We start from the raw sequence: 12,760 nt of genomic DNA, 5'->3' as shown, positions 1-12,760 counted from the left end.
CAGAAAATGTGCTGCTGCAGTTCAGGTTAGTGATCATAACGAGGGCTGTGTTATAAAGCAGTACTCTTATCTTTTATTAGTGGTACATTACCCAACATCAGTATTTCTCCAGGAACATCAAGACTGAAACCGGAAATATCAAGGCAGCTTGGGGTGTAAAGTTAACTTCCATTTCAGAAAGCAGCAGATAGAAAAAGAAAAGGAAAAAAAAAAGACAAATGAATGTGACAATGACTTGGGACGGATTTAATCTTTTCATGTCTACAGAGGTGCTGATCCCTGCTACACTCTATCCCCAGATAAAAGAGAATCCCTGTTAGCAGCCCTGCTAGACTTGTTCAAGCCCAAGTGCTAGTGGCAAAACCATAAAAGTCACGAGTTGTGTTAGCACTTTCCTCCCCAGGAAGCAAACACTCGCTATACCCTGTGCATACACTTATTAGTTCAGACCCAAAGTGTCCGTCTCTTTAAACTGTGAAACTAGCAGCTCAGTGAAAAGAAAAACACAAACTGTTCTCTTGCATTCTTGTGAGGATATAGGAACGTTAGAGGTGCCTGTTACTTATTACTTACACAGCCCCCAACATGTACAGGGCGCTTTGCAAATTACACCCGGAGACAGATTAAAGGGTGTGATAATATAACAGAGATACTGCAAGATATAAAATGTAAACAAGGTGGGAAGGAATTAGTCCTGAAAACCTTACAATAAAAGGGATTATAATATTACATAATATTAATAACTTCATTTTATATAGCACTTTTCTCCCAATAGGACGCAAATCGCTCCACAATTACAGTATAGTGCGCGGTACGCAGCACATAGGAATGTTATGACACTGCTCCTGACCAGATGAGTTTACAATCTATGTTTTGGGTGTCTGAGGCACAGGGAGATAAGGTGATTTACCCAAGGTTACAAGGCCCTGACACTGGGATTTGAACCAGGTTCTGTTAATTCAAACTGCAGTGTCATTGTTTACAGAGTTAGTGTCTTTACTCACTGAGCCGCTCCTCCCAGTAAACTAAAGTAGGTGAAAATGATTCATCTGCATAAAATGTGTATCTAATTTTGAAAGCTGAAGCCCATGGCGATAAATGATATTCCCAAGGTCACATTTATCTGGCTCTGGCCTTTAAAGTCGGCATTCTCACTTCAGATTTAAATATTTTAATCAGCAAGGCTTCTCCTTAAGGGCTGTTATATAGTGTATGCGGCCATGCGCGCGCGTGCCTGTGCGAAGGCGCGTGCACGTGCCGCACACGTTTTGTGAGTATACTGTGTGCGCGACTCTGTGTTTGTGTGTGTGTGTGTATTTTCAAATAAATAAAACCTGTAATAATTTTTTTAATAACGTTGAACACACACACACACACACACACACACACACACACACACACACACACACACACACTTACATATTCAGCGGCGGTAGCGGCGTGATTGCTCTCTTTTTTTCTTCTTTCCCCGTCCCACTCTCCTTGCCGTGCACATGCGCGGCACCATTATAGAAATGACTATAAATGACGCGCGAGCGGCGTAGTGCGCGGCGGCACTATAGAACGGGCCTAATATGTTATTTTCTATTGTTATATTCCACAGGCCATGAGGAGGCCTTTTGAGGACATTGATTCCTGCAATACCTTCCATTCAATATGTTATTACAACATCTCAGTTCTGGGGAAGAGTTCATCTCTCCATATAATAGATTTAGGGGGAGGGAGAATAATCACATTTTCGAAATATCACCGTGCGCAGTCATAGAGAGGCCTGGCGTGGGACAGTGCAGGCCAGCAGCTGGGGAGACGCCAGGCCCGGTGGCATCAAGAGGCCCGACTCCAGCGCCGGCCGCCCTCCCCCTGCAGCCGGACAGTGAAGGAGGCCCATGTATCATCATTATCTAGCCATCTGGATAATTGAATCAAGATGATCAACTAATGATATTCCCAAGGTCACATTTATTACTTTTTCACTTTATGCTAAAGTCTCTAGAAGTAAAAATAAAAGTTTGATTCATAGCTTTTAATATGGGATTTTAATATCTGACATTAACACAAAATAAAACATCAATAATAATAAAATAGAAACATGTCCAGAGATATAAAATTTGTCTGCATGTATTTTTTGGAACAGACCTACTATAAAATATCTTTGCAATCAAAAGACAAAACAATGAAAAACAATAGGGACACTAAAACAATGTACTGTAAAAGCTTACAAGTAAAACATAGTACTGTATATTCCTGCAATGTATGGCATGAGTCTCTAAGCTGTCGTCTTGATTCATATTTTTACAATTGTGTCTACATCTAAGGGTATTCCAGTAAGTAATAAAAGGCACGATACAAAAATCTAAACCACAGGTAATCTTGCAGGAGCTCATGTTTGAGAAATCATGCTGTTTGCAAAATATAAGTTATATAGGCAATTTGGTGCACCCAAAACAACCTTCTCCTTGCTGGTGTCTCAAAGAAACCCGATGGGCACCTCCCATATTTTCATCCGTTGGCCCTATGGCCTTAATGACAGTATTATGGAACAGGACACATTTCTCCTTTCGCTGACTGCTGCAGAAACTAAAATAAATGACATGCATTCTAGACTTTGTGTCACATGGCCCCATAATAAAGGCGACTGCCTCCTGACTCCACCATTGAAAATGAGATTATAGCAATCATTTTATTTTGATTTCGAAGACTGTGCCACTGAGCCACCTGCGCTGAAGCAGGGATATCCTGAAAATCTGACCTGATTGTGGTCCTTGAGGACTGGAGTTGGCCACCCCTGATGTATAGTGTATATATTTTTAGAAATATAGAATTGAAAAGAAAAAGAAAAAACCTTGAAGGGAAATATTACGTCAATTGCAAATTCTGCGCGTCAAGACCGTTTTGTCACAATATACCAGTGTAACGTCCTAATAAAAGTACCAGTGACACAACCGATTTGTAGAGCATGATTGGTTCTGTGTTATCCCCTCTAAAAAACTCAGTACTGTTCTTTTTTATAATGAAGAATTTGAATACATTGTGAATTTGTTTCTCCAAAAAGTCAGCACCATTGTTGTTAAATGAAATACATTTCAGAATATTCAGAAAACGCAATTAAAGTCTGTGCATTATCCAATAGCCAATAGCCAATACAACATTATACCGTACACAGAAAAACAGGAGTTTTTGTTCTCTGATCAATGCTACTGTTTTAAATCAATTCTAACTATGCAGAAATCTCCAGGCAAATTCTGGATATGTGAGCGCGTCGGTTGCTACCCTATGATTTTGATCCTCGTGCGTCCACATATATTAAATTTAAAAAAATGATAATTATGAGAATAGTAATTCAGAAAACGAACCAGTGGAACAAGACAAGGAAGAGAAGGACACAAAAGAGAATAACTATGTCTCATAAATTCTATTAAAAAAACCAGAATTGAACATATGCTCCCAGCATTAACGTGTTAATAGGGAACTAGCATTTCCGTAGTAATCTTAGTTTTAATCTTTCAGACAATGGCAACGGACTGTCTATAGAAACAATAGAGTCGTCTCCATCACTCTGCTCTTCTGCAGAATGTTCAGACTCTGCGCTGGCGGACTTCTGCCCGAGACTATGAAAGCCACAACTTACACTGGAACTGTGAACCATACAAGTGCTTTGTAGTGAAACAACTGTGGGATTTTGTGTGGTAAAAAGACTTTTTATCACACCGGGCTCAGTTTTTGATTTAGCCTTTGCAATTCTTGAGTCACTAGAACTCAATGTGCTGGAGCTCTTGTACTTTATCTGTGTTTCATATTTGTATTTGTTATTCCCAGTCTCCTCTGATTCATTCTCTTCACTAGATGAGGACCCTTTATGGCAGACACTCTTCTTCACCTTTAATTTTGGGACAGCTTGGTTTTCCATTCTGTTACCAATATTGCCATCTAGGACCTCTCTCACAGGCAGGAGAGCTATCTTCCGTGGATCATTTACAAACGGGTCCGATTTTGCGTGAGGGCCTCCAAGAGCTCTAGAGTTAGTGTCTATGCAGGTCATTTGTTTTAAGGCCAGAACAGATTGTTCTCTATGTTCTTGTTGACTCAATTCTCTTGGTACCTTCTGTTTGTTTGGTTGCCCCCTTTCCATAACCCCAACACTAAATGAAACAGTAGCAGAGGAGCTTTCAGAACTAGACTTTGTTGGGTCCTTCTTGTGGAGACTTAGAGGTAGAAGCTTCATAGGAACAGATCTGACATTGAGGTTTTGAGGATAAGAGGCACCAGACTGACAAGCATTCTTTAAAAGTATCCGTTCCTTCAATGGTAACTTCTGAAGGCGTTCCAAACTTGAATCCCTTGAAGCAGAATATTCAGGTTTATTTCCCACACTAGGGATGTTCAGTCGAACTTGTGTAACCATTGTTTTACTACACTTATCTGAGCTACCTCCTATCATTTCCAGTTTGTTAGTGGTTGGTTTATGACAAAAGGGTTCCTCAAGCTCATCTGCCTCTGAGCAGCTCACTGCATCAGTGCAAGCTAGCACTTGGGGAGACTTGCTAAAGGAGGTTCCTTCCCAATCTATACTGCTCAGCTGCAGCTCAGAAATCAGGGAAGTGATATTTGGTGAAGCAGCAATAAGCTGCTGTGAGTTGCACTGTACTGGTGAAGAACACGCATCAATGACACTCTCCTTGTTACCGGCATTGTACTGATGTGTTGTGGAGACTCCCGTTGCAGTTTCTGTATCTAACAAAGACTCTTTATTTGGTGGAGGAATTGCAGCAAAGTGCAAGTCACTAGAGTGGGAAACGGCTTCTTGTTCCTCCTCCATACCGGAAAGGGTCTTTATATCAGCATCTGAATCTGGTGAAGACTGGATCGCTGACACAGATTTTAAGCTCATTTCAGACAGCAGAGAGGCAACATCATCAGGATCAGGAAACGACTTGCACTTAGGTTTGTTCTTCTTGCCTGAAAAATGACGGAAGGATATGAATAATAATAAAACAACTGTGGTTATCTTTTATGGCAGCTGGCGGTCTGATTGCATATTGCGCTCTGATAATTAGAATGTCTTTTAACAATGACCACTTTCCAATGCACTGAATCCCAAATGAATTCAGACTTTATGTATTCATTTTTTAGCGTAACTGACTAACAATAGTACTAACATAGGAGTGGAAGAGGGACATGAAGAGGGGGCAAAAAAACAATAGGTAGTTCATTTCAGTACATCAGCGTAGTCAGGCCCTCTGGGAAGTATTATTTAACCGCCTGTTATTGGGTGAAGGCGAATATGTGATAAATATATAAGTAAACGCAGAGAACTAAATCTGAGCAGCTTTGGTGTTCCAAGCTACTGATATTTTACTGCAAAGAGAACATCACAGCTCAGCAATTTCCAGGTGCCTTGCGTGATATTTCACCTGTGCGAGTCTAGTAATAAATCAGAGAAAGAAGGAGTATATAGCTAGTTACAAACAAATGTTTAGAACATTTATGCACTGAGTGAAACTATCTGATCAGCAGCCCTTGTATTAAGCAGCACGGGCGTGTACTCTGGAAACCCAACAGGAGCTTCCAAATTTAAATTAGATCATTTTGCGATCAATTTTTTTAAAAATTAAAACCTTCATTCTCTGATGTATTTTTTTTAGTTGCATCTCAGAACGTGTAGACATCTATAGTAAATAATAGTTACAAAAATAAAATAGATGTGAAAACAATGGGTACTTGATAAGAAATGTGGATACATTAGGGAAGTTTTAAAATGTGTTGTAAATGCTCAAAGGCCAGTTATTCAATATGCTGTGAATCGGGCTAATAACTGGGGCGTCAACGTTCCCTGAGAAGGAGATGGCAGCTTAGCAGCATAGTGAATACAATGCAGTCAGGAGGTTTCCCTCCCTGAGGAAGTTCTGTATGATCCCTCCCTGATGAAGTACAGTATGAGTAAAGAGTGTATCAGATCCTCCAGAACAGGCGCTGTAAATGCATTATATTTTGTTATCTGTTTGTAGTTGCATCCATTGCGGGTAAACAAAGTGCATATATCAGGGATCATATATCTGCAAGGAACACTCAATGATTATTACAGAAGCGGTGCAAATGTAAGAGGCACGATACAAAAAATATAAATAACAGAAAATATGTTACTTTTTTTTATGATCGTTGAGATCTCAGGCATAACTGAGGAATTAAAGTCTGAGCTGTAAAACAGTTTTTAGAAAAGATTCATAATTGCCAAGTCCATTAAAAAAAAATGCACATTTCTACAAAACTGGACACTATTGGCCAACTTCACATGGAAAGAGGAAGATTTTGGGGGGCTGATGTTTTAAGTTATTTAAGCAGCTGCAATCTGGTATTTCTGCCTTTTAACAACTTCCTCTCTCTATGGTTCACCAATGATAATGTGAAGTGAGGAAGAAAACATAATTATTATTATTATTATTATTAAAAAAAAAAAAACACCTTGATGGTGTCCAGATAGTTGTACAAAGAGCGACTTGCACGCTGACAATGTGAGTGTAATCACAACACTGACAACATACCTTTCGGTTTCTTTTCTTCAACTTCCAGTTTCTCCTTTTGAAATAAAGCAACAATTTGAGGGTAGGCAGCTTGGAAGAGCGATTCCTCCTCTATGGTCACTGGAGAGGACTCGGAAGGATGGTCATCAGCAAACACATAACTACCTGGAATCGATAGATTTCAGTCAGTTATTGAGGAATAGGATCGGGATTTGGGTAGACGTGTGTGGTCACTAGATTTCTGTGGAAGAGGATCCAATAACAGGACTCTTTTGAGGTTTTATGGGTCTACACAGGCAAGTCAAACTGTGTTTGTTTGAGTAGCACCTTTGGGTCCAGTGTCGGCTTCCTTCCCTAACCACTCCTTCTTCCATATTGTCATCTTGAAATGATTTTTCATGCTTTACTTTACAGTCACAGCGAAGTTGACATATAGCAAGCGCTTTTCAATTGTTTATGAGCAGGGGTAGATGTTTGAGATGCCATAAATGCCATAATAAGGGCAATAAACGGTTACACACAAAAATGAACACAATATAACATTAAGGTAAGATATGCCTGGAGAAGGAACATGGGTAGGATTAAGAGACTGCATGTTTCTTTAAAATATCAGTCATGTAATAAAGGTATTACTGTAATTGTATTTTATAGTGGGCGAAGAAGGGTGGGTAGCCGTGCTGGTCTTTTCTTCCATGTAGTGGAACCAGGGAGGGAGAGGGAGTAGGTGGTATGATACCTTTTATTGGATCAAGTAGTTGATATGTTACAGGCTTTCAAACATCTATGGGTCCTTCATTTGGTCCTACTCCAACCCTGAGAGGTTCAAAAGCTTGTAACATATCCACTACTTGTTGGCCCAATAAAAGGTATCATACCCCCTTACTGCCTCTCCCTCCGTTGTTACTACATGTATTTTATATTGTGCTCTCCATTATCTGAAAAATTAATTGTAGACTTCTAAAGTATTCCCTGTAGGAATATTAGGATTATTGAACAAGTTAAACACTACATACACTTAAATTGTATGCTCTATGGGTAAGGGACTCCTTTACCTAATGTTTCCTTTGATGTGTGAGGTGCTTATTCCCATTGTATGTCTCATTATTTTGTTGTACCTATTGCTACCTTGAAGAGCTATGTACATGGATGGTGCTACACAAATAAATATATACCACACATACATGAGAGCAATGGGTGGGTTGGGAGTGGGGGAGGGGAGGTGAGATGATGGAAACCTCTTCTACAAACTGGTCTGACACATGAAAAATAAGTGATCCCACAGCAGTGACTACTTCCCAGTGATTATCTGCTGCACTACGATATCCAATGGGGATCAGTGTACGTGCTGCCACCTCTCTATCAGGTGAGGATTTTTTTTTAGATGACGTTTATGGTACTTTGAATAGCATCACTAGTGGCAGATCTGATCTCAATAAGTGTGCTAACTATATACAGTATATATATATTTGAAGGCATCAAAATAAAAAAACCTTAAAAAACTAATCTTTAACACATCAGTTCTGCAGGGACCATCCAGCACCAACAGGGTAAACTAGGAATGATATGGGTACAAACGGTCTTATAAATTCTAAAGTGTGTGTAGTGATATTTTTCTGTGTGTATGTATATGAATCAGCAGCCTTGTGAGTAACATCATTTCACTGTCATCCCAGAACAAGGCAATCATTTGCTACCTTCCTCTCACAAATGCTACCTACGCTACGTGACTATACAGTATAAGCTGTATGGGCTACCATCACATTATTCCCCTGACGCAGTCACGATGACGAAACGCGTTGGGACATAGCGAACAAGGTGACGTCATCACCTTGTGGAGGTCTGATCTCTCCCTGCATGCTAGCAGCTGAGCGTGGATGCCGGGCTGCTTTACACATAGTGTTTGCTACAGGAGTGAGAGAGCCATCCACACAGCCATGATTTCAACCCAGAAGGCACATTAATCAAAGGCAGGATGACCCCAGTCAGTTTCCTGAAGTGCTTAGCTGTTTTGGTTTTGGACTGGGACTACCACCGAGTGATGTTACCTTCTGAGAGATTAGTCTCTTTTATATCTCCAATCCCCACTTTCTTGTTGGACTCTAATATTTACCTTTAAGCCAGGATTTCCTACTTTGGAGTGTGAAAAGCCCCAGAGTACTATCCTGTTGAGATAATACATCTCTACTGTAAATGCGCTATTTCTTGCTATACTTGTGAGTGTGCCATTTTAGATCCTTTACTTTTGATAATAAATGTCAACGCATATTTATGCTATGTGGCACGCACCTCTTTTTTTTCAATGTGTTTGTGTGTACACACGATACCAAAAGTCCATAGCAATCAGGAAATTATGGTAGTCAAAATAAGTGTATTTTGAAAAAGGCACAGTGCAGTGGAATGACTAACGTTTCGGTCCCAGAAAACGAGACAAAGATATGAACACTTTGTGAGACATATATACCCTAATCCCAGGTGTAGACAATCAACAATCAATCAAATAATCAAAAGAACCACGAAAATCAGCGTCCAGTGGTGTCTCGGGTGCATCTCCGTCAGCCATGATGTTTGTGTTTGGGCATGCGCCGGGCGCCTTGGTGTAGGAGGCCAGCGTATGACTGGGGTTCCCCTGGCATCCCTCGTGTCTTGGCAACCCGCCCGGAGGCGTCCTGTGGTTGCCTGGGGAATCCTCCTGTGGTAAGCACCTCAGTGCGCATGCGTGTTCGAGACTGGCCAAGTGCGCATGTGTGGAGGAGACTATCAGAGCAACCAACATTGGGCTTGTGTGCATTTTGGATGTAATAAATGTATCTTTTGCCCTAAATTTGTGTTGTGCCGGTAATATAGATTACTTGTGATCTTATTCTGACTGTCCCTTATCTCGTTTACCTTGCACCACGACTGCCTCCTGAAAAGGCTCCTTACCCCGGGTGATATTTTCCCAGCCCTGTAGAAGTGTGTGTGTATGTGTGTGTGTATGTATGTGTATATATAAATAATAGAATTACAGACCTGGTTTTAGCCATTCAATTTCAAAACAAGAAGTTCCATTCCGGATACGCGTCTTGACAATGCTGGCAAAGAAAATTGAGGTGTTATTGATTTTAACAACGTTAACAGTTCTATCAGGGCCTTGCATACATTTACAGTATGGTAGTCCAGCTAACACTTTCTCTGCCAAAGAGGCCTCCAACACCCTTTCTGGGAGAGAAGGGGTTAATATAAACAACGACCTTCTGCATTCTGAAGGCACCAGCTCATGGAAGATGATCTTTCCAAAAACACCATGATTCTACTAATTTCTTTGTATATATTTTAAAGATGAAAAACATTGGTGTTGCTAAAATAAGCCACAGTAGGATTTTTGTTCAGTTTTGTCCAAGGGGATTAAACTAACTGCTCATAAAGATGGCTTTAGTCTTTACAAAGTTGGTGTCTATTTTCAGAATTTCAGCTGTAACTAAACCCTGAAGGATGTTGCATCTCCGGGGTGAGAGCAATCTGTAGCGTCACAGGATTAAAAACATCAAATATGTATTTCTATGGAACGGACCCGTTTCTATCCTTTAACAGTGTTACCGTAGTGCCGCCCTCCTGAAATTGGTACGAGGTGGTGGAAGCAATATCATTTCTAGATGAAGCCGACATGATGTAGGGACATGAAGTGAATTCCAACGGCGCTAATGATGTTACCGTATTGCCCGCAGCTGTGTGGTATGCTCTCTGCCAGCCTTTCTTTCATTCAGGTCGTAGTGCGTCAGCAGCACCAGTAATTTCTCACAGGCATAGTGCTTGGGCCACTCCATCCGCTCTGAAGCAAAATTCTATTGGGGGAAAAATAGCATAATGGTGGTGGTTGAGGTGTGACGGATGGGGGGAGAGCGGGGGGGGGGTGTAAGGAAAAGTAATACACGCTGCACCTTCACTTTCTTTTTGATAAAGATGGTCTGGCTCTACAACCACACACTCCTATGCTGCTCGTTTAGCACAGGGGTGGCAAACTCCAGTCCTCAGGGGCCACCAACAGGTCAGGTTTTCAGGATATTCATGCGTCAGCACAGGTGGTGCAGTCATTATGACTGATCCACTGATGGAGCCCCCTGTGCTGAAGCAGGGATATCCTGAACACCTGACCTGTTGGTGGCCCTTGAGGACTGGAGTTGGCCGCCCCTGGTTTAGCATAAAAAAGTCCTTAGTAACCTCTGTAGTGAGGAGGGAGCCTGCAATGCATTATACGTCCCCTCTCCGTTACTTAAAGGGTGAAGTTGGGATCCAGAGAGCTCCCCAACACAGTTTGAAAATACAGACCTCTCTTTAAATTAGTCACAGTAACACGTGTTGAAATAGCACTTTGACTACTGCTGGCAGGTCATTTTGTCATTAGAAATGGCTTTTACTTGTTTTTTCTAATCTGGGTCACATGCTCCAGCAGTTTTCTATGCTACACATACAGTGGGGGGACAAAACGTACCTGAAGCTGGGACACTGAAAACTTGGTAGGAGCAACTAGAAAGCATTAAACAGTACTACCTGTTTTTTTCTTCATATAGTATAATGGACCAATACTGAGAGATGGTATGTAAACTGCAAGGCAATAATCAAATAGCTCTGTATATGCAGAAGACTTTGTGATAACTGATAAGTATTTGATGATCTCCTTTCAGATAATGGCAAATACAGCAATAATGTCATCAAGGTCAGTGTAATGTAGCCCAGTGGCACAGAAGAGGCTAAAAAATAAATGTAACCCCTCCCCGCCCCCAACGTTATCACTTCACAGCCTATGAGGAATGACAAAGCAGATCAACAGGGATGTGACAGGGGAGGGCTGAATCCAGCACGGTGCAGGGGACAGCTGGTAACACTTGCAGCTGTGGAACTTAACCCCTGTAGGGCTAGAGGGGTCTGAGATACTAATCCTCAATCCCCTCAAGCACAAGGGGTTTATACTTCAATTGTGGCTAGGAGTTAAGCCTGACTGCTGTAAAATAGATGCATTTTTGGGCTTGGTGTATATGTGTATGTATATATAGGGGACCATGTCATATGGTTTTGAAGCAAAAGGTGGCACTGTGTTCTTATTTGCATGTCATTTTCCAAAATCCCTTGCTGCAGTGGAAGCACTGTGTACTGGGTGATAATGGTGAAAGGCGGGGTTGCAGACCTGTCTAAGACATGCAAATGAGCATACAGTAATATTTCCAATTGCTATATGCTTTACTGTAGAGGGTTTTTATCACTTATTTTACCCACCATAACGTACGTACGTGTACGTATACGTACACGTGTGTGTGTGTACAGCAAATGGAAATATTACTGTATGCTCATTTGCATGTCTGCAACCCCGCCTTTCACCATTATCACCCAACACACAGCACTTCCACTGCAGCAAGGGATTCTGGGAAATTACATGCAAATGAGCACACAGTGTCACCTTTTGCTTCAAAACCATTTTTAACATGGCTCCCTATAGGCTTAAGCTTGCTGCATGGTCACAGCTTTGAGCACAGCCAGGGTTAAGATGCATAGCCAGTGAACCCACCCACAGACAGCCGTTTCGACCTTAATGAGTCTCATCAGTGTGGGGCACAGTCAGCAGGGGCATACAGACCGCAGCCGCAGATTCGCCGTATAGTACCCGGTACGCTGTGCGGATGGTGTCAGCAGATTTGTAGATATTCCGATCGGCAGGAGATACAAAACAGGCATCAGCAAGAGTCAGCAGTGTGACCACCCTACGCGTTTCGGAAGTGCCATTATACCCCTGAAGAAGGAAGTTGGCACTTCCGAAACGCGTAGGGTGGTCACACTGCTGACTCTTGCTGACGCCCGTTTTGTGTCTTCTGCCGATCGGAATGTCTACAAATCTGCTGACACCATCCGCACAGCGTGCCCGGTACTATACGGCGAATCTGCGGCTGCGGTCTGTATGCCCCAGCTGACTGTGCTGCAGAGAGCTGTTCCCACGCGAGCAGGGGGGCGCTCCATCCGGAAACGGTTACGGAGCACCAGCACGCCTCTGATGTCAGGAGATACGCAGCGGAGCTGATCCGATCAAGACGAGAGGGGATACTCTCTAATTATCCACCGCCTGTGACCATCTTACATCTGGTAAGTGGTCATTTCAGCCACAGCAGGAGATTTCCAGTGGGACTCATTCCATTTTAGCACATGTTTTGTATTTTATTCTCATTCTGTGTCTAATATTAAATGTGCACACCTGTTTATTAGAAACCCAGTGTTTC

The 12,760-nt window shown here is 41.9% G+C and overlaps 1 protein-coding gene across 3 annotated transcripts in view; it reads right to left on the bottom strand.

Annotated features, from left to right (window-relative positions):
* Positions 1-2,008: 2,008 nt before the first annotated feature.
* GEN1 (GEN1 Holliday junction 5' flap endonuclease) overlaps positions 2,009-12,760 on the bottom strand; it is a 73,203-nt gene continuing 62,451 nt past the window's right edge. For all 3 annotated transcript variants that reach the window (XM_075598413.1, XM_075598414.1, XM_075598415.1), the window contains 4 exons: positions 10,209-10,339; positions 9,528-9,589; positions 6,540-6,683; positions 2,009-4,956 (listed from right to left, as the gene is read on the bottom strand). In XM_075598413.1, coding sequence (XP_075454528.1) covers positions 3,470-4,956; positions 6,540-6,683; positions 9,528-9,589; positions 10,209-10,339 — 1,824 coding nt within the window. In that variant the 3' untranslated portion in view covers positions 2,009-3,469. The remainder of the gene's footprint in view (positions 4,957-6,539; positions 6,684-9,527; positions 9,590-10,208; positions 10,340-12,760) is intronic.

This window comes from Ascaphus truei, chromosome 4, assembly GCF_040206685.1.
Source record: "Ascaphus truei isolate aAscTru1 chromosome 4, aAscTru1.hap1, whole genome shotgun sequence".
Classification (NCBI taxonomy): Eukaryota; Metazoa; Chordata; class Amphibia; order Anura; family Ascaphidae; genus Ascaphus; species Ascaphus truei.
Note: the sequence above shows the minus strand (reverse complement) of the source record. Positions and strands in the feature narration are given on the sequence as shown.